The sequence below is a fragment of the Calypte anna genome, chromosome 5A, assembly GCF_003957555.1.
Source record: "Calypte anna isolate BGI_N300 chromosome 5A, bCalAnn1_v1.p, whole genome shotgun sequence".
NCBI lineage: Eukaryota > Metazoa > Chordata > Aves > Apodiformes > Trochilidae > Calypte > Calypte anna.
Window position 1 is genome coordinate 25731745 of NC_044251.1, and position 21403 is coordinate 25753147.

The 21403-nt window shown below is 38.3% G+C and overlaps 2 protein-coding genes across 6 annotated transcripts in view; one reads left to right on the forward strand and one right to left on the reverse strand.

Annotated features, from left to right (window-relative positions):
* ZC3H14 (zinc finger CCCH-type containing 14) overlaps positions 1-11661 on the forward strand; it is a 977341-nt gene extending 965680 nt beyond the window's left edge. For 4 of the 5 annotated variants that reach the window (XM_030452364.1, XM_030452365.1, XM_030452363.1 and 1 more), the window contains 11 exons: positions 377-534; positions 1645-1745; positions 2459-2614; positions 3669-3743; positions 4225-4381; positions 5281-5492; positions 7589-7709; positions 8617-8753; positions 9710-9804; positions 10639-10745; positions 11390-11661. In XM_030452364.1, the coding sequence (XP_030308224.1) occupies positions 377-534; positions 1645-1745; positions 2459-2614; positions 3669-3743; positions 4225-4381; positions 5281-5492; positions 7589-7709; positions 8617-8753; positions 9710-9804; positions 10639-10745; positions 11390-11396 (1326 nt within the window). In that variant the 3' untranslated portion in view covers positions 11397-11661. The remainder of the gene's footprint in view (positions 1-376; positions 535-1644; positions 1746-2458; positions 2615-3668; positions 3744-4224; positions 4382-5280; positions 5493-7588; positions 7710-8616; positions 8754-9709; positions 9805-10638; positions 10746-11389) is intronic. The other variant, XM_030452360.1, reaches the window with a different exon arrangement.
* Positions 11662-20554: 8893 nt separating this feature from the next.
* EML5 (EMAP like 5) overlaps positions 20555-21403 on the reverse strand; it is a 90793-nt gene continuing 89944 nt past the window's right edge. The window contains exons 43-44 of the mRNA XM_030452089.1: positions 20896-20996; positions 20555-20591 (exon numbers count right to left, since the gene is read on the reverse strand). Coding sequence (XP_030307949.1) covers positions 20555-20591; positions 20896-20996 — 138 coding nt within the window. The remainder of the gene's footprint in view (positions 20592-20895; positions 20997-21403) is intronic.

Consider the following 21403-nt stretch of genomic DNA (forward strand, 5'->3'; position numbering starts at 1 on the left):
AAAAAGTTATTCATAGTGATTTCACTTTTCTCCATCAGACTTTCAAGAGGTGCAGCTTGAATTGCAATATGAATTTCTTTGGAAAAACCTGCTTTTTCTATAGAAGTTGGATAAATTGACTGTACTTTTGAGTTTTTTCTTCTATTCTAAATGCTGCTTGCAGTTACATTTTCAATGAGATGTTTCAGTCTAAATCTCATTATCATTGTCTCTAGTGCTGTCACTTGTTTCTGCAGACAGTGCAGTAGCCCTAGGCTCATGCAACTTGAATGGAAGTTCTCCATCTTCTGGATATTGGGAGATTTGCAATGTTTTCTTTGCTGGCTTTATATGCTTTATTCTGATGAAATTGTTTTGGCTGCTCTGTTTCCTGTAGGAAGAGGGCTCCAGGAAGAGACGGTTGCCTATTGCAAGCTCAGTAGTCAGAGTTAAAAAGTTCTGTGATGAGGAGGAAGATGATGATGATGACGACTATGGATTGCGAACAGGAAGCATCTCCAGCAGTGTGTCTGTACCTGCAAAGCCAGAAAGAAGGTAAATAAGATTGCAGGGATTTTGTATCATTTTCAACATGAATGAAATGAACAAAATCTTTGAAAGTGGAAGTTGGAGAAAACTTCAGTTTTGAAAATCAGGAGATGAAATTCAAGAAGCCTTTTTTTGTTGTTTTTTTTGTTTTTTTTAAAGTATATTGCAATCCTGGATGAAATGTCTGTTTATACCACCTTGCTTCCTCTGATTTTGTAGCCTGTTTTTATTATTGTGCATAAGCTGCAACACAATGAGGAATTTTACACTATTTGGGAAAAGTTTGTTCACATTAATGCTGGTATGTTTCGGACCATGTGTTTAGTGTGGTAAAATAATTTTCCAGGAGTTTTTATTTATTTATTTTTTAAATTCCAGGGTTGGCTTTCCAAGTAATTATCACTTGTTTTAAGGTGGTTTTAACTTTTCAAAAGGCTTGAAGTTTTTCCTTTTTTTCAGCTCCCTAATTCTGTCTGAATGTCAGGTGTCTGTCAAAGTACATCAGTGTTTTATAGCTGATTTTCAGCAGTAAGAGGAAGAATATTTAAACTATGGAAGAGATGGTTCTACTTATTTACAGTACTAGCTTGTGTAAGGTTTGTGTTAAGCTAATACACTTTATTGAATTTATCTTCAGCATCACAGCACATTTATCTGATTTAAACTTCCTTATTGTTGATATTCAAAGACAAACAAAATACCTTTTTTACAGCCAGCATGTTTTTGGTAGAGGCGGTTTTCAGCTGGGTTTTACTTCTCAGGGCAGCTGAATAATTAATAGTGCTTACACAAATGTGGCAACAGGCATGTGAAGGGCAGAAGTGGGAGGAAACGAATGACAGAATTTGTGCTTTTCAGGTGCAGCATTGTTTTACAGTGACTGAGGCTGAGAGGTGAATTTGGGCCTCAGGACTTAGATTTTTGAGAGCATTTTGTGGATCACTGTCCACTCAGAGAACAGATTAACAAGGTGAAAGCAAATATAAATAGAGTGATTTTAGATGATGATTTTCTTAATCAGCATTATGCATAACTGTTAATCTGTTGAAATATCTGTGTTTAACATGGATAGCCTTGAAATAGATGTACAATTAATTATTTTTTTATCTTCCTTAGACCTTCATTACCACCTTCAAAACAGGCCAATAAGAATTTAATATTGAAAGCAATCTCTGAAGCACAGGAATCGGTTACAAAAACAACCAATTATTCCACTGGTAATTAACATTATTTTTGTTTGTGGTAAGCTACATTTCCAAGCTTTTTTGTTTTTTTGGTTTTTTTAAACCCAGGAAAAACAGAGTTAAATAGCTTATATCAATGATACACATAAGGGATTTATCATGCCCTGTGAACATTATATTTATCTTCAGTGATGAATTATGAAAGCATAAGCAACAGAGGAAGAGTTGGTTAAAATATATTAATCAAGGTAGTAAGTCTGTAAACTGTATATAGACAAAATGAAAGTGCCAGTTTTCTGAAGTTCATATTTGCCAAGGAGAAAGTGCTCAGTATTAGGCAGATTGTTTGAACTAATTGATATACTTCTTTTTTCCCATTCTGCACTCTCTTCCTTCCTTCCAAAAGATGAGGAAGGAGCCAAATAGCAAACAAAAAAAAGTACTGCTTATAGGTACTAGAAGTGCAAAATAACTGCAAAATATATATTTTGCAAAAATAAGTGCAAAACCAGCACACTGATTGATAATGCAGTACATACTGTTTTTATACAGTGAGGCTGCAATTTTAGTTCAGTGGTTTTAGGTGTTGAGTTGAAGCAGATGCAGCAGCTGAGCTGTTTGAATGCCTCTGTGTAGGCATTCAGTTCTCCTAGCTAGGAGAGACTTCTGCTGAAGAAGGGTAAATCCATCTGGGACCTTATGTGCTTTCATTTCCTTCATTTCCTAATAATTCTCCTTATTTAAAGTTCCACAGAAACAGACTGTTCCAGTTGCACCAAGAGCTCGAATTAGCCCAGAAGAAACTCACTTGGAATTAATCCATTTGCAAAACAGGCTGCCTGCTCTGAGTTCTCAGCTTCCAATGGAAGAGCCCAAGGAACAGACAGGGGAAGGAATTCAAGGTCACCTGACAATGTTCTTTAAAAATTTATACCAAGGAATGTCATTTTACAATGGGCTGAGCTGAGAAAAGAAATGCTTTTAATTTTTAAGTCAGCATCAAAAATTGCATGTGGAAATACCTAAAAACCAAGAAGCTTTCTGAAGTATTAAAAAATTCTTACCAGCATATTCTTACGACACAAATAGTTTTAATGTTTTATAATTTTGTGTAAATATTGGAGTACTATATTTGCTGTTATGGAACAGCTGATACCAGGATAACTGTGTGAACCTTAAGCTTTGTTTTTACTGTTGTTACAAAACTCCTGAAGCATAACATTCAAAGACAATCCAAGTATGTTTTCAGCATGAAGTTTTTACAAAGAAATATTTTTGTATCTGTGTTAGGAACAAGGAATCAGAGAAATAAGTTGGTGGAAAACACTTGTGTGAGAGAGGAACTTAGTTTACTTTTGCTAAGTTGTTTATTTATTTGTTTTGATTTAATGAAGCTCTATCAGTCTAAGTTATTGTAAAGAAAATATTTGTCCTAAATATTTTTGCTCTTTTGCAATTGAAAAGAAGATGATATTTTGCTTAGGAAGCCTGCAGAAAGTAAAATAATGTTTTTCAAACCATAATTCAAATGTAGAACAGTTCTATTCTGTTTTGTTTTGCCTCTTTTAAGACAAAAAAATAGTCCCCTGAGTTAGCAGCTTTGCTCTGTGTGTGTTCTCTGGATACATAATACTTTTAAAAAGGAGGAGAAAGACCTTGGCTTAAGCTGCCATGTCTGCAGACCTTGCTTATGCTGAGCAATGATGTTGGGAAAATAGTCTTCCATTATTTAGATTTTGCAGTGCCAGGCTGGAGAAAACTTGTTACTGTTTCTGAAACAGTGAGAAAGGGTATGTAACATTGAAAACAGGTACTTTTTCTTAAAAGAGTGGAGAGTTTTGTTTTTCAGGGTTTTTTTGTATCAAAGGAATTAGAAGAGTATGCTTCAGGTCTTTAATCTACTGTTTCATTGTGTCATGCAGTAAAATAAGTTTCTAATTACTTTTTTTTTTTCAGGAGCTGAGCAAAAGGAGCTGTCTTCTCGGCTCCAGGTTGACCCTGTGACTGAAGATACCTTGCAAGTGACTCCAGGTTAAGTCCTGTTAAGTCCTGTTAAGTCCTAAAAAATCTTTTATTCCCAAATGAAAACTGCTATTTTTCAAATTGAACACCTACTGGTCAGTGAGCCTTAAAATACAGCTTCCAAAATTGCAGATAATTGTACTGATTTCTAGTGTTTTCAAATTTCTGTATCCCTAAGGAATAAAAGCAAATTACATCAGTAGGTGTTAAAAGCCTGAGATATTTTGTGGAAGTGTGGACCCTCTTCAGCACTGTTTCAGCACAGCCATTCCAGTAAAAAAGTTCTCTTGTCTTGCCTAATATGACCTACGGCTGCTGTTGATCCACTTCTGTGGAATAAGCAAGGAAGTAAATATTTTTCTGGAAGTTACTAGTAAGAAATTAAAACAAGATAAAATTATTTTATGCATCACGTAAATCATCTGTAAATTAAACAGTACAACTACAACCTTATTTTTCTCTTTTCTACGTAATTTTTCTCTCAATTCAGATTACTATGATGCAGAATCTATGGTCCATGCAGATACCAGGTCTTTCATCCTGAAGAAGCCCAAGTTATCTGAGGAAGTATTGCCCCAGAATCAGCAGCTGGGCAAGAGAGCTGCAGACGCAGTCCGAGTGCTCTCGGGACGCCTGATACAGACACGGTGCAGTGTTATTACTTTTAGGACTCTGTGGGTCAGAATGCTCAGTTGTGCTGTAGATGGGATTGTTCAGTCATACTTTGTCAGTCCAACCAGGCTGTGAGACAGCATGGAAAATGGACTGACATTGAGTAGCAGAGGGAAAAATGCAAGGGCAAAAACCTCCTAGAAATCCTCCTAAACTGAAGACAGATCCCAGGGTCATCTGTATCTTGAGCATGTCTTTGATTGCAACAAGAAGGAATTGAAACCTGCTGCCCTTTTTGTCATAGCTGTTCTGACACCTTACTTAAGTGACAATTTTGCTTAAATTGCCTGTAGTTTTACATCTGTTTCACCCTGAGATTACATTTCTTAAGAAATGCCTTTTAACACAATAGTGAGTATGGTGGATCCTGAGCTTAACAGTTCTGCAGAGAAAAGAGCACATTCTGATGTGCTCAGTGTGTAGCTCAGTACCTGTAACCCAAAAGACAGTGAAGTGGTGTGTGGGACACAAGGTCATTTTAGGCTCCTTACTGTTGAGTTTGGGCAAGGGAAGTTTAAGTTCATGTCAGCTTCAAATGATGTGCTGTAGTTGTTTTTTCACTTTCCCTAAAGGATTGGTGACCAGTGCACAGTAATTTTCTAAACTTGTTAAAGGCCTTGATAGTTCTGCTATCAAATAGTTTTTACATCTTACCTGTTAGAGTTAAAAACCACTGAGAGCAATGTGATGTACTTCATTGCTGTGGGCTTCTCTGTTTGAGACAGTATTAATGTTTCCTTTCTATGAGTGAATTTAAACAGCCTCTGTTAATTAAAAATAAATACAGCAGTGAAAAAACAACCTCAAAAGGATAGCCTTGGAATGCCACAATTGAAAACTGACTATTTTTACTACCTTTCTGTTTTTTCAATAGAGACCAGCTTGCACTGCCAGAGAAACCTGCTAGTCCCAAATTCATCGTCACACTGGATGGTGTGCCCAGCCCACCAGGATACCTTTCTGATCAAGAAGAGGAAGATATGTGTTTAACTGAAGGATTAAAGCCAGTGTGTGCTGGCAAAGGATTAAAAGGCTTTCGAGCACAGCAGATGCAACTTGTAGCCAGACAGCTAGAGGACTGTGATGGTAATTATGCTTACCAACAGGATCTAACATTAATGTGCTGGATAGAACTCTTGAGGATGTCATTCCTAATGAATCAAAGTGGTGGTGTATATTCTTCAAATTGGAACATTCTTTTTAGGGAAATGAAATGTGGCAGTTCAGTGGGGCTGTATCTTTAGAAGCCTTTATTCTGATAAACTGGAGCAATATGGCACATAGGTTGTTCTCCATACATCTTAGTACTGGTGAAATTCTTTTTCTTTTGAAACTATAGTTTGTCTGCATAGCTGTAAATCTGTACTTCTTGTTGACCCATTATCATTAGTCATGGTGATGGACAGGCGATCTTATGATGAATGTTATTCTGTGCCTTGAAATTTAAAAAATCCATCATATGGTATTAATGTTTAGATCTAGATTTTTGGTATCAAAAGGAGCCTTTTAAGTATAAGGTGTTGGTAGGGTCAAGTTGCAAGAATCTCTCTGGAAGCAGAACTTCAACAGTGTGTGTGATTTTACTTGAACATTATATAATCAGGATACCTTTTAACTAATGGGGGAAATTGCTTGCTGAAGTCTAAGTTTGAATTGTTTAGAATGCTGAAATGGTGTTGAAAAATATGGACAAAAATATTGTTTTGTCATGCTGAATACTTACCTTAAGGTCATGCTTGGATTAATTTTTTTTAGTTTTCTTATGACAAAACCTTTATCTTCCACAGTAGTATTGCATCCAAATTTTCTGAACTAAATAAAGAGTAGTATTTGATGCTCTACAGAGAACTTAAAATTTGTGGATTGAGCTGTAAATGTGTAATGCAGTTATGAGAATATCATGAGGGGGGAAATCAAAAGATCTTTTAAGTTGATGTTCTTTCAGTCCCACTGGCTTCAGAATTACTACTTGTATCAGGCAGTCATAAAGAAGAAACAAATGTTACATATCCATGGGCACATTTTTACTAGTGCAATGGAATACCTATTGGAGTACCACCCTTACATATCTGTGCTTTTACCTGTATAATCTCTGTCACACCCCTGACTGATGAGCCTTGGTACACCAGAGTGCTGCAGTACAGTTACACCTCTGTTAGGGATTCTTTCCTCTTTAGCTACAGATGGAGCCAGATGGAGCAGGGGCACCAAACCAGGGCAGTGTGGAAGTGATTTGCACAAGCAGTGTGGTTTCATGACAGGGTGGCATTATTTGCACCAGAGTCAGCCTAAGTGAGGCTGAGGATGGAATGAAGCTGGAGGAAGGGTGTCACTAATTAGGGTCAGGCAATTGTTTATCACTCCTGGAAAGCTTTGGGAAAGCAAAGGTTTCAGTAGATTTGGGAAAGTAAGACAACTGTGAAGGTGTATGCTTACTTGTCTGACTTTGCAGAATGAGGTTTTGGAGGTAATGTTAAATAGGAGAAAATTAAAGTCCAGGTTCCCAAAAGAGCAGTGAAGGCACTGAGTGTTTCAGTATGGACTTTCTTAAAATACTTCTTGGATTGGAGTCTGAGTTCAGGTAACTGAAGTGAATGTGGTATCTGAGCAAATTACACGAGGTGGTTCTTTTCCAGTGTGTCTCACCACACTAATAAATCCTATCTGATTAGTGTAAAAAGTGATTACTTTATCTCTTGAAACAATTTTCTAGAGCACAAAATATCTTGGAGAAAGGAAACATAGCTATTACTCACACATGGCTCAGCAGAACAGTTGTAACTAATGTTCAGTTGAAGAATCCTTGTCTGATCAAGATCTGGCCTGTTGGACTTTCACACCTCAATTTGGATTTGTGAAGAAAATTAATTTATTTTGCTTGTGAGCAGTGCAAATTGGATCTTATATCACCAGAAGACAGCTGTCAGTCCAGTATTACGACTTTTTTCTAGAATGTACAGTTTTGGAAATTTTCTTCAGATAATATCAATCATAGAATTGTACATAATTTCTACAGTCATGACAGTTTTGATTCATTGAGGCTTATCAAGAGCTGGGTTAAAAGGAGAGTGAGGATAGGAAATACTATGAAATGTCCATTATGCTGTATTGTGTAGGCCAAATTGTGTACAGAATGAGAAATGTCCCATCTTGGATTTTTACCTTTTCCCTTTGCTTCCTAGTGGATATGGAAGAGTTAAATGTGCTGCAGAAGCAGGAGAAGGTGCTTGAGCGCTGCAAATACTGGCCTGCCTGTAAAAATGGAGATGAATGTGTGTACCACCACCCCACATTACCTTGCAAGTGAGTAGTGCAAAGCTCATCCACTTGGCCTGTTATTTTTATTTTTGTGTCATGAATTTCCCTTCTGAGCTAGTAAGTATGCCAAGGCAGTGTAAGTCTGTTAGGGTAGGAATCACAGCCAAGATTCTCACACTTTAATTTCCTTGGTTTTCCTCCCCTCTGCCCTGTGTCAGAATACAGTGATGTTTCCATAAGCAGAGTCACAGCTGTGCTCATGCAGATGAAAGCTGAATTTCATGTTCAGACTGGTGTTTTTGAGTTGCTTACAGATGTGTGAATTGGTGTCTTCTTCAAATAAGAGGCACTCTGCTAGCCACCAAAATGCTTTTGAACATTTCAGGGTACCATGGCATGGTAGTGCAGTATTCTTTTTTTATTTGAAAGCAAAGACTTAACTCCTGAGTGCATGCTGTACCTTCACCTCTCTTCCATAAGCAACAACGGTCTAGAAAAAGAATTTCTTTTTTGCAGTTAAATATTACCTGATTGGGTAGCTTTATTTACTCAGACATTTGAATTTTAAGATCAGACATAACTAAATGCAGGGTAACACTTCCTCTTCAATAAATGAACCATACTACTTAGTCAGTTCTGTGCCCTTTTGTGCCTCTGCTGCTCTGCACACTCAGAATAATGCATCTGAGCTCACAAAAAGTCACTTGCTACCAAGTGTGAGGTAGCTGAGTTATTTACTGCCTGTAAGAGTGTCCTCAGGGCACATGAATGGAGATCCTCTCATGCACCACTGCTGGACTGGCCCCTGTGCCCTGCTTGGGCAGTAACTTAACACACGTGCACAAACCTCTTGTAATTCTGGCTTTCTGTGATATTGTGGCTTTCATACGCAACAGCTGCTTGGGGATTTTGCTGCATGTATGGGCTTATGAGTTAATTTCTCTTTCCTCAGAGTTTTTCCTAACTGCAGATTTGCTGATAAATGCTTGTTCATCCATCCAAACTGTAAATATGATGCAAAGTGCACTAAGCCAGACTGTCCTTACACTCATGCCAGTCGACGAACCCCCCATCTATCTTCTAAGCCAGGTGAGCACCTTTTGGTTTTTTTTAGCTTCAAATGAACATGCTGAAGGGAAGACAGTGTATTTTTTGCTTAATTTGACTTAATTTTCTTTCAACTCTTAATGCCAGGTGAATTATAATAATAATTCAGTGCTACTGCAAAAATGGTTATCAGAAAAATCCTGAATCTATGCAAGGCCAAAGTGGTGATTTGTACAAGCATTCCCTTCTTCTGAGGGTTAGCCAGCACTGCAGTTTTAACACACATTTGTCTCTTAAATTGGATACATGTTGTACCCAGAGCTTGTGACACAAATTGAAAAGAGGTTTCTGTGCAAGAACATTTTTTTTCCTTTAATGACACTATAGGAGTTATCTTTATTTAATGAGGAGGTAACTCTCAGGGATGAGGTTTCTCAGTGGAGGCAATAGCTGTGTTTGGAATATGGGCTGGTATTCCTGAGCTTCTGAGCAGTGCCAAGGTGGAGGGCTCCAACTCCACTGAAGGAATGGTCTTTAGGCAGTGGTTTAGCCCTTAGTCACAGTATGATGCAGTTTTGTTACTTTGACTGAAGGCAGAGTGCAATGTGCTTACCTCCTGTGTCATTTCCAGCAGCTTCCATGGAAGCACACTGCCTGTGCTTTGCTGACAGGCTTGCTGCTGTCTCACTTTAACATTTTCATGTCTTCAGCAGCATCTGCTTAGTTCGTTGGAAGCATTGCCAGGGCCATGGTACCTTCTGTCCTGAAATGGTGAAGAACTTAGACTCAGGACTGCCCGACAGTCTTGTTCTACCTCAGGATGAGATGCACACAATGTGCTGCAATAGGCTTCCCGTGTTTCTTGCAGAACTTTGGTGTATTATAAAACTTAATCTTTCGGAGAAGGTTTGATACATTTATATTTGTGTGGAACTGTATCAAAAAGCAGTTTACTCTGATCCAGGCTGACTTTCTGTTCTTTTCTTTTCTACTATTAGCACTACTACTCCCACCATCTATATCATCCAGCAGTCCACTGTGCAAATTTTTTCCTGCTTGTAAGAAAATGGAATGTCCATTTTACCACCCAAAAGTAAGACTTATCTCCTATCTCTTCCCTTCCTTTCTGGAACGGTACTACTCTGGGTCAGGGACTGTCACTACCATTTCTCACTTCTTGTTTTTACTTTTCACATTATAACTTTGGCTCAAAAACATGCAGAATAGTAATTTGGAGAAAAATAATTTGGAAAATGAACTCTGCCTGTTTCAGACAGGCAGACAGCTTGACAAAAATCAATCCAGCCAGGATGCTGGGGCCAGAGGAGGACATCTTGTAGCCTGTATGGAAGGTGTGTTTCAGACTTTTCACTCTTCATCCAAATGTGCCACAATATGCGAGAAATTTAAAGATTGTCCACTTACCCTGCAGTCTCTAAACCTAATTTATACAGTACAAGTTTATGACCCAGGTACTTCTATTCCATAGAATCATGGCACTGCATATTCTTACTCCATTAAGTTTAGTGCTTTTCCAAGCCCTAACAATGCTGAAATGCACTGGATCCCCAGGACTTCTGTTCCCAGGTCCTGGCCAGACATTGGCTTTTTCTCTGTCGTTCAGCTTATGCTGTACCATGCTCCTAACTTGCCCACAGAAATCAATCGAAATTAAAATCTGTAAACCTTTAAAAGCAGAACTTCCCACCCCTCAGTGCAGTGGCAGTGTTGGAGCATTTAACTCTTAAATAATGCTTTTGACAAACCTCCTTCTGCCATTGGGTTGAACGGATGGCACTGCCCTGTGTGGCTGCTGATTCAGTTTCACAGTAATACACATCTGCAGGTAACGTGTTGTGGGGCAGCCTGCTGAGGGGTTCAGCCAGACAGATTTGAGGAGCCTCTTCTGAGTTTCTTTCATTTTTAGCACTGTAGGTTTAATACCCAGTGTACGAGACCAGACTGCACTTTCTACCACCCAACTATTGCAGTACCTCCACGCCACGCCTTGAAATGGACTCGAACTCAAACCAGGTGAGGTGCTTCTTGCCAAATTCTATTTTTCTTGGATAGGTTTAGGGTGCATGTTGCAACTTAGTCACGTTGTAAGTACTCACAGGAATAATGTGTGTGTGATGAACAATGAGGATCATATGGAAAAAAGATACCTGTTACAGTCATCTTTCCTTTAAAGAGAACTCTGTACTCTTTGGTTTTAGTAGTATAAACATTAACTAATGGTATGCAACCCTGAAAAACAAATACCCTGCAGGGAGGATATGGCAGAGGCACTGGATTCCTGACCTGGACATGTTTTGTTTACTGAGTTTTATTTGAGTAAAGATGAAACTTTTAACATCATCTCCTCTTTACTGTTGCATCTTGTGTCCAAGCTGTCTAGTCCACAAGATGTTTAGATGTTGCTTGGAGAGTGTTCTTGGCAGAGCAGCTCATTTCTTTCACCTATCCCCACTCATAAACTGGCAGCAAACTTTCCAAAGCTGCAGCCATTGGTCTGTTTTAAAGACAGCCAAAATCACTTCAGCCTTTCACTCCAGCTTATCTTACCTGCAAAGTTCCGAGTCATTCCAGGGGCAGGATGCAAATCAGTTGTCAAATTATCCTCACAGACTCCTAGGAATGTTACTGAAGTGAATTATTTTTGTCTTTTCCCTCAGTGAATGATTCTGGTACAGCTTGGGGCTGAACTTTGCCTCCTTTGGACAGTAGGGGAAAGGAAGATTAACCACCAGGATGTTAGAAAAAGTCATGTATTTTGAACTTTTAATATACATTGTTTTCATAAAATAAGGTTGACTGCATATTTGAAATGTGTTGAATTTTCCAAGTTTGTAAGTTTGAGCAATTTTACATTTTTTTTACACTGTAAGAAGAAAAATGTATGTGTAAGAAAACTTCCTTTAAATTCCATTAAAAACTTTCCAGGCACCTCTTGTGTTCTGTTTGGGCTACTTCTTGCTCAAGATTAGGTGTGTTGAAGAAGGAAGTGTCTCCTCAGAAGGTCTCAGGAAGTTAATTCCTGCTCTCAGCTCCTACCAGCAGCATCTGCTGCTCAGCAGAGGGCTGGCAGGATGGGTCCAGCTCCACTCCCTCTCCTAGCAAACAGTGACTGAACTCTCATCCCCTCACAGGGAAAAAGAGTGTGAATGGCTTCTATCTCCCCCTTGTAACAGTCATCAGACCCCTGATCCTTTCTCAAATGGGAAAAAAAGAAAAAAGGGGAAAAAATGCTTTACAAGCAAGAACAGTTTAACAATGAAAGGTGTTGTGCTCCATTTAAAAAGCCTACAAACTCAAGGCCGATTCACCTGACAATGGTTTCAGACGACTCCCTTTACACCAGAAAGATAAAAAGTTCCTCTCTGAATCTGCTTCCCAATAATCTGTTTTTCTTGCACTACACCTGGGCATACTTTGTAATTATCTCATTTGAGAAGGTACCTGTGGCTTACACTGCAAATGATAATGTCAGGATGTGACCATAAATACACTTAAGTGGAATTCTAATGATGAAAAGGATTGAGCAGTAACATAAATGCACTTTTTTATTAAATCTTTTGGGGAACTACATTTTCACAAAAATATACAAAAAAAATTTCTTTTTACAAATATTTACATTCAATATCAGAAAACAATGTGAGCTACATATTTTAAACTTAAATTTGACAAATATAGTCTTGCATTCTGAAACTTAACACTCCAAGAAAGTGTTTTTAAATATTTTTCTTTGTGAAATAAAGTACTCAAAGTTTATATTCAAATTTAAAAAAATCTTAATGCAAAAAATCTGACATTTAATTTTTATATATATTTATATATATATATATACTTTAAATAAACATACAACATTGTTACAGGAATTACATGTTTGTAGTGGAAACCAAAATGGAGTACACTTAAAACCATGATCCTTATTACAGTAACACATGACCATACCTTTGGACTAGCTTAAATTTTTTTTAATTTTTTTTTTTTCTTTATGTTAAAGCAAGAGGGATTATCTGACACACTCCATAGTGGAACAACAAATCTGAATGACAGCCAGGTTTGAAGCTTAAAGAACTACAGTAAAATATTTTCTTAAGGTGACCTGACAGGAGTGGAGAAGGAGATGGGCTCTTACATCCTATGGAGCAACGCTGAAATGGATTCCCAGATGAAACACTGCAAATTACATTATTTTTCTACAAACTTTTCCAACTGCTTCACTCACTGTCCCGTTCATAAAAAAGCTGCCACTGTGAAGCTGTTTTCCTTTTCAGTGTGAGGTGAGGGGACAATAATTTGTAAGGTACTTCCTCCTTTGCTGGATTTCAACAGCTTTGATTCTTTATCCCTCACTGTACAATATTTAGCGTAAGGCAAGCTGCTGATTTTTCTCTGCTAAAACAAAAGTGCACAAACCAAGCTGCAAAGCAAACCATGGAGGTATTTTTAAAGGGTTCTGGTTCTTAGATTTTTACATTATTTTAAGTGATCACTGTGGTCTTGAGTGTATTCTTACATTAAATTTTAAATTAAAAATGCATTTTCTTCACAAGTTAGTAATGCAGCTTTTGCATTACTTAATATAAATGCTGTGTACGTGTAACTGAACTAAAAAGCATAAACAGAGCTTATAATTACCAGATACTGCTTTTTTAAAAAAAAATGAAAAGAGCTATTTTGTGCCTAAAACCACAACACAATGGTAAGTAATAGCAAGTAAAGGAAAAGTAGACCAGAAACAGGGGAAGTACTACCCAACAGCACCAACATTTCACAGAATTACAGAAAACCTTTTTTTTTTTTTTTTTTCCATGCAATTTGTGGCTGTGTTCATGCTCGGAGTTTCTCTAGAAAGCATATTTATTAAATTCCTGAAGAGTACTGCACAGAGTGTGTCCTGGGTGTGTTTGGTGTTCGAAAAAAAATCAAGGAGTTATGGAATATTTACAAACTCCACAACTGACCATGACATACTCAGATGTTAAGTAATGCACTGGAAAAAGTTATTTAACTGCCTTGCTTCTTTTTTACCTGCTGCATACGGAAAGATCTGGCCCCTTGTCCCCAGTTTTAAGAATTTGTAGTTAACAGAAAATTAATTTTCATCACTGTAATGCTTTCTATTGGCTTTGTATTGTACAGTGGCAGTAAAGCTGTGGTTAAAGCTGCCTGACCTGTTACAGACAGTACATTTGAAAAAGTACTTATTTCATTTGGTGGTTGGGAGTTGGGAGTTAAGGGGTAGTGGGAAGAAAGAAACCATGAAAAAAACCAAAAACAATTAAACCAAACAAAACAAACAAACAAACAAAAAAATAACACCCCCCCAAAAAATAAAATAAAAAAAAAAAAAAAGAAACTTAGAGTAATGGCAAAAGTAATGAATGAGTAATTGAAGGATATTGCATTAAAAGCTTTTCCCCCCCAGGAAAAGGTTTATAATTCTACAGAGGACTGAACCTACAGAATCCCCACTACTCACCTTTTTTCAGCACCCACCAATGCAATACTTGTTTCTCTTATGTACATTCTTTTCCTTAAGCACTCTTCTCCTGCCTCAGCCCCTCTGAGCAGCCAGAGGTGGCACGAGGTTGATGCAAGCTGCCATTACACCATGAGGGGACAGCAGCCACTGTCCCCTACAAAAGAAGAATTTCTTGTGAAAAACTGGTAGAGCATGAATGACACTGATCCTCATGTACAACACCCATCAGTCAGTTCCTCTTCTGTGGGTACAATTAATTTACTTTTAAGAATGTAGAACAGTGTGAATCAGACACATCTTCACATCACTGAAGCAAACATGGCAATAATTTTGGGAATATCTTAAAAAAAAAAAAAGTTTGAGGTGTGTTGGTTTTGGGGTTTTTTTTGCTTTCAAATGAGCTCTCACATGACATTTGTGCCCAAGCTAAGCAAGATGTGCACTACCAAGAGCTAAATAATTTTGTAGGGTCTTGAAGTTATACCACAACAAGGAACAGAAACTCAGGAAACTCATATTTTGGCTTTTGGAAAAGAAATTCAGCCACACTGAGAGACTGAAACACACTGCCTCTCCTGTCCCTAACTCAACTCTGTGTCCTCAGTCCAGATATGTGTGTGCAGATTTTATGTTCCTTACCAAGAGCTGCTACAGGTAAAAGAACAGTTCAGTTGTCTAAAAGACAAAGAAGAACCTGTAATGAGTGGAGGGTTTTTTACATGAAATGTACATTAAGTCAATTATTTCCTTATTTTATAATGGTTTATTATGGGCTGAAATCAACAACCTTACTATTTCTACTATTTCTATCTTCTACTCATATTTAGTCATAAGCTTACGTTACCTCCCCTAACTTACTTACTGTACTTATATTTGGAGGCCTAAGGCAAGGAGGAAGACTGGGCTCACGTATGATTGGAATTCCCCTCTGCAGATACCTCTGCAGTGTCTCCATCACACCTGGAGTTCAACAGAACAAATACAGGCCATGGTTATAACATCTGTCACCTTCAGTGTTGTGTATGTCTGGGAACAGAACCAAGAACTGGTGAATAATTCATGTTTCAATCAGAAAGAAGTGAAAGAGGCAGTAATTGAGACAGCTTGGTAATGAACATTTTTCTAAAATACAGTGTTTCTTTGGTTTCTTTTTTTTTTTTTTTTTTGCTTAAAAACCACATCTAGCACAAGAAACTGAAGTACGGATAAAATATATCCATGCATATGGCCTGTGAAAACAATCCATGCTTGATTTATGTGGGAAAGACAAGAAGCATTTTAAAATGCATCCCTAAACTCATTTACCTGCTCTCTCAGTACTACATAGCATGCAGCATTTTCTTTGTTACCACACTGCATTCACTGCAAGAGTGGTACCTCTGCCCTGGCTGTGGCTGCATCTTCCAACACCAGAGTTACAAACATTGCCTGCAGCCTTTCCTGGAGCACTCTGCTGCTCTCCAGCCCTCACACTCCATGCCCAGCAACTGGACACTTCCCATTTAAAACAAGATGTTTGCCAGGAAGTGACAATAACCCTTTCACCCATCCCAGCCTCTTCAGTTCCTTGGCTCTGCCTCTGCTTGTTTATAAGCCTTCCCTGTTTTATCTTCTTTCTCCTCTCCTCCATGTTTATGTTTGCTGGTTTCCTGTTACTGTTTCCTCCATCCTATGTTCCATACTTTCAAAAAGAAGTGGAAATTATGAGTATTGGCTATTGTCACCCTGCTCAGATCTAACACTTATCTTGTTATGTTCCATGACTTGTTGGGGGATTTTTGTTTGTTTGTTGTTTTTTTTCCTTCTCTTTTTTCCAAACAAAAAGTGAATTTGGTCGGATTGCTGATCTTACAGTTAACAAAAAACCCAAACAGATCAAGGCTTAACTGCTATGCTACTGGTAAGCTGAGAAGGGCGTGGACAGCAGTTCCCTGTTCTAGAATAAAGAGGACTGGAGAAATGCTCTCCTACCCCCACTAATTTTTAGTTATTTATCAATCATTTTGGCAAGGAAACTTATAGTGGCCTTTAGGTACATTATACACCTAAAACTGTTTTTATTTTCTGGAACAAGATATGCAGAGTTTACATCAGAAGTTGAGTGAAGAGCAAAAGAAAACCAAAGAAATGGGTTCAGTTTACTCGGAGCACAGTGACTGGTACACAGAACACGCAGTGGCTTTGGCAAGCTCACAGATCTGTCCACGTGAGCAAATATCACGTGGGGCTATAAACTTTAGGAAAGGGGAGCAGACTGCAAGCAAGTGTATGAAAACCATCAAAACAGAAAAGTATGCAAATGCAATACAGCCAGTGATGTAAAAATCACTGATGTGGCAATCCATTTTGTGACCTGCAATCTTACTTCTCTTTCTCTAGAGCTTACAGGAAGATTTACTTCATCCAAAATACTGACAAGATGACATTTACCCATAGCTTATGCTAAAAGAATTATTTAAAATCTTTAGAGTTTAAGGCATGTCACATCTGTGACACTGATACAAAAACAGGGTAATGTCACTTTGCCAGTGTAAGAACTGTGTTTGAAACCAAGATCCTTCCCTTGTCCTGCTACAGCCCCAGGCACAGGAAGCCCAAAAAGGGATTCTCTCTACTTAAATCCATGTGGAGACCTGAGCACTGCTGGGTGCACAAAGAACCCAGACAGCAAGTGAGGTGCTGCAAAGGCAGAGATCAGCTCTTGCTGAAGGAAGGGCATTGTCTGCCTTGGGAAACTTGCAAGTCAAGTACTGGGGTTTAGGCAGCAGCTGAGAGGAGCAGATGAGTGTTTTAAACTACACCACCCCAGAGTGGCATCAAAGTTTTTCACCATCTCTTGACTTCCCTATCAAAATCAGAAACTCATACAGAATGACTGCCTTAAGAATAAAAAAAATTAAGAATTCAAGTCTAAATGATTCAATACATTTGGTTAATTTATTCTCTTTGTCCTAATCTCAACTGTGTTCCTCAGTTCCTGCACTATGGCAACTTTGAGTCCTAAATGCATTTATTTTTAATATTTTTTTGCTTCTAGCAACTGGACTTTCATTCTCTCATCCTTTTTTTTTTTAATAAGCACACTTAAATAGCTTTCAAGGGCACATTTCTTTTTTTTAGTGAAATGTCATTTTGCTTTTATTGAATCAGTTTTCTAATTTATTTTACAACAAGAAAAAAAATGCTGATTTTGAATACTGCAAAGATGTGTTTGCTGCTGGCCAGAAAAGAGTTAGAAAGACCATTAAGCTAGAGAACTAAATAATCCACTGTAAATGAGCAAATTATACAAAGAACTTTTTCTCCTGTTCCTTTGTGCTGTATAATCACAGACAAGGCTTTTTCCACCTTCAGACAAAGCCCAGCTGCCCACATTTCTCCTCTTTGATGCTTCCATAAGAAAAGCTTTCTCTAGTTCCTCCACATTCCAGCTTCTTCCCTGACCTATCCTACACACTTATCTCAACCTCTGATTTTTCTGCTGAGCAACTAGTCACAAGTTTCTACTGCCTGCAGAAACAGGCAGACTGTTCCTGTATACACGTGCTTCAAGCACAGGTGGCAACAATTAGCAAGCTACTGCAGTAATATTTCATGTAAACAGCAAATGAGGCACAGTACCAAGCACCATCACAGACAGAAAGACCAAAAAACCTGCAGAGTTGCCATCTTTAACCATGCATACCCGTGGCTGTTTGTTTCCACAAAGAACTGCAGCCTGTCCTACAAAATATGCTCCAAGTTGTCCCCAAGAAGAAAGCTGAAAGGTCACTCCTCAACATTAATGACCACTCCTGACTGGCTGAACCCATTTTACCTGGCAAACCACTGAAGAGTTTGCCAGAGAAAATACCAGCTACCAGTACTGGCTGCAATAGAAGGAACAAGGCTGGTAGTTCTGTTTTTAAAAAGCTCTTCAGCTTCCAGCTCTCATCCCAGCCCTTTAGAGTAGCACTGAGGTTTGGAAGAGAGTAAAGAAGCTGGAAGATCTGGAGGCTCAGACTTTTGCTCTGCAGCTGCCAGCCTTGCTGGGTGTCCCAAGGTCCTCAGGGCAAAAGCACCAATGGACAACTTGTCAGTAGAGAGGCACAGCATTAATGAAGGGGATGGGAGAAGAAGAGGACATGACCAATGATGGGGATCCAAGGAATAAACCTCTTGACACATCCTTCTGGTGAAGGCTGTGGAAGATCGTGAGGCTGGAAGACACTAGCCTAGGATTTGGAGAGGAACACTCAAAGAGGGAAAAAATTTGGATTCTGATCTGGCAGTCCATGTAGGACAAACTATGAGGGAGCTATGAAAAGTCATCCAACTTGAACCACGGAAAGGCAACTTTAAAATAGAGGCTGAGCAAACCTTACTTCAAGTCAAGAAATCCTGCACAGATGTGTTTAATGATGGGTAGAACCACAGCCACAGGACAAATACTGCAACTGATACCATTGGCATAGGTGAGACTTAAATGCCAGATACAATTCCCCTGGAGTCAGAATGTTACTGGCAACATCTCCCTCTACACTCTCATGACCAAATCCAGGGTTTTTGCTACTGCAGAACAGCAGCTGCATGACTGGCAAACTTTGCTAAGAATGCTGAGAACGTGATAATTGTCTAGTTAATTGGCTTCTTTAAAATAAATATTTGTCATAGCATGATATATAAAATGTATTCTCCGAGGCAGTTGGGTAACCAGCCTGTACAGCACCTGACAAGCATTTTAGGATCTAGGAGAGCATGGAAAGTCTGGGTCATTAACTTTTCTCCCCTTTCTCTTCTATATGCAAGCCCTCCCCTTCATCCTATAACCACCGTGCACACAAGATTCTTACAAGAAGAAATGAGGTTTATTTCTTTTTCACTTTTATCTGGCCTAAAAGCAAGAGGTGAATAGTATCAAAGCCTACTGATTGACCTAAGTAAATGCCATAACTAAAGCAATGCTGGCTTACGCAGAGAAGAGCAGCTTTATGTTCACAGCAAAATGTCATTATAAGAGTAGTGACTTCTGTTCCCTTCTGTGTTGCACAAAAATTAACTGCACTGATTAAAAAACAAGTTCCCTCTGTAATGCATGTCTATGACATGATTTAGACTAGTGATAAAATCTTCCTGACTTGTACCCAAAACACAGCTTTATTCAGGTTTTCATTTTCACTGAAATGTTTTTTCACCCTAGGAGTCTCAGTTATGTTGTTGCAGAATAGAATAAATGCACTTACACTGGAGGTGACAGTAGGTCCACTTAAAGCAGCTTATGACTGGACATTTTTCACAATCGGGAGAGATATCTGAGCAGAGAACTCTCCCAGCTAACTCTGTTAAAAAGTTCAAATGTACAAAAAATAACATTTGGAAAGTTTATATTCTCTCTGAATCTCCCCTACGATGCTGAGAAAATAAAATCAATCCATATTGCTATGAAGTTCTAAGCTTTATCAATTATGAGGACTGTAAAATCCTCACCCTAGTCCACATCTCCAGCACAGAGGCTAACAGCTCAGTCAAGTAACACAGCAATAATCTCTCTTCCACTGAGACTACTTTTATTCACAAGGCAAAAATTGGAGTTAGACTTTTAGGTTGTGGGCAAGGCACTCGCAAAGTGAGCAAATCTAGTTTTGCTCAAAGAACTAATTTAATGTTTAAGTGCAACAAAAACACTAAATTAGCCATGAAGATCATGCATATCCAAAGCCTTTCACCAGACATGACTGTGACCCAGGCCTCTAAATACAGAAATATTTAAGTCCTAAGGAACCAGCTCTCTTATTTTCTACTTTACGAGATGATGTTTCCTTTTGACCCGTCATAGAAATATAATTTCCATAAAATAATTAAACATTTATTAAAATACTATATATTTAAGTGTTAATATACGATTTCTTTCAGTAATAAAATATGGAATACTCTTCTTTTTTTTTTAGTGATATTCAGACCCAAAAACTTAAAAGGAGAAACATTCATGCTGAAAATAGATAATGTACAGCACTAGGTCAGAAATAACAACTCTTGGTGAAAACCCCAGGGTCTTACTGTGAAATTGTACACTGATTAACAATTCCCTTTTTCCTTTTATCCACGTGTTTTGTTTTCAACATCTGGCAGTGAGTGAAATACAAACCCAGATTATCTGACACTGAAGCAAATGTAACAGCCCCAGCGTGTTTGCCACAGCCCATCCTTCCAACAGACTCTGGATATTTGTCTTTCAGAGACAAATTGCTCTGTGTCTTGGATCAGCACCATTTCTTATGCATGCAGGGCACAGTAGAATGTCATGTTGCAATCCTGGGTATTTCATGCCTGGTACTTCATGCAGCATCCTCTTTGCAACTCTCCATGTCTCTCAGTGAGGCATATGCACACATTTCCACACAAATAAGCTGTGTTTTCAGAATGATATCAAACATGAGATACAAAAGATTGTTGTACTGTTAAAAGAAATGGCTAACAGACTTCAAAGAAAAGGTGCTCCCCATACAGGTGTCAACATTTTAATTTATCTAAACTGTTCATGGTAACCCTTGGGCTATCTATTTTTCTGCAAATACCCATTTTCTTATATTCAAACAAAAAAGCTACCACACAGATAAAAAGATGGAGAATCTGAGCCTCAGCTTTGCATTCTTATGAACTGTCCATGTCCACTGCTGTGTACTTTTTGACAATAATGAAAAGGATACATACCTGCAGTCATCCCCTCCAGCACTGACCACATATCTATCTCCACTCGTAAATCGAATATTTGTTAAGTGGGCAGAGTGACCTAAAAATCGTTTGTGTTTTGCCTGAAAACAAATAAACAACAAACAGTAAAATGAGTGAGGCAAAATACTCTGTGTCCTAAATCAAACAAGGCATGCCTGTTGTTATCTACCTTTCTATCGCGTCACATCACATATTTATATAATTCAGAATGCTATACAGGTTTTCAAACATGAAATACCTCCTGAAGGAGAATGACTATTGAGCTGCAAGGCAGATTAAATTGTCAGCAAAAGAGACAGCATCTGCCAATTGGGAGCAATGCTAATGATAATAACAAACTGAAATATATCATGTCACATGATTAACCTGTAAATTTTGTGTAAAATTCCTAACACTGAAAAAAACTATTTGCATTCTAAGGGCGTAACCAGTTTACACTATGCAGTTTCAAATCCTGAAAATGAAGAGTGCTCGTGGTCAGTGAAAA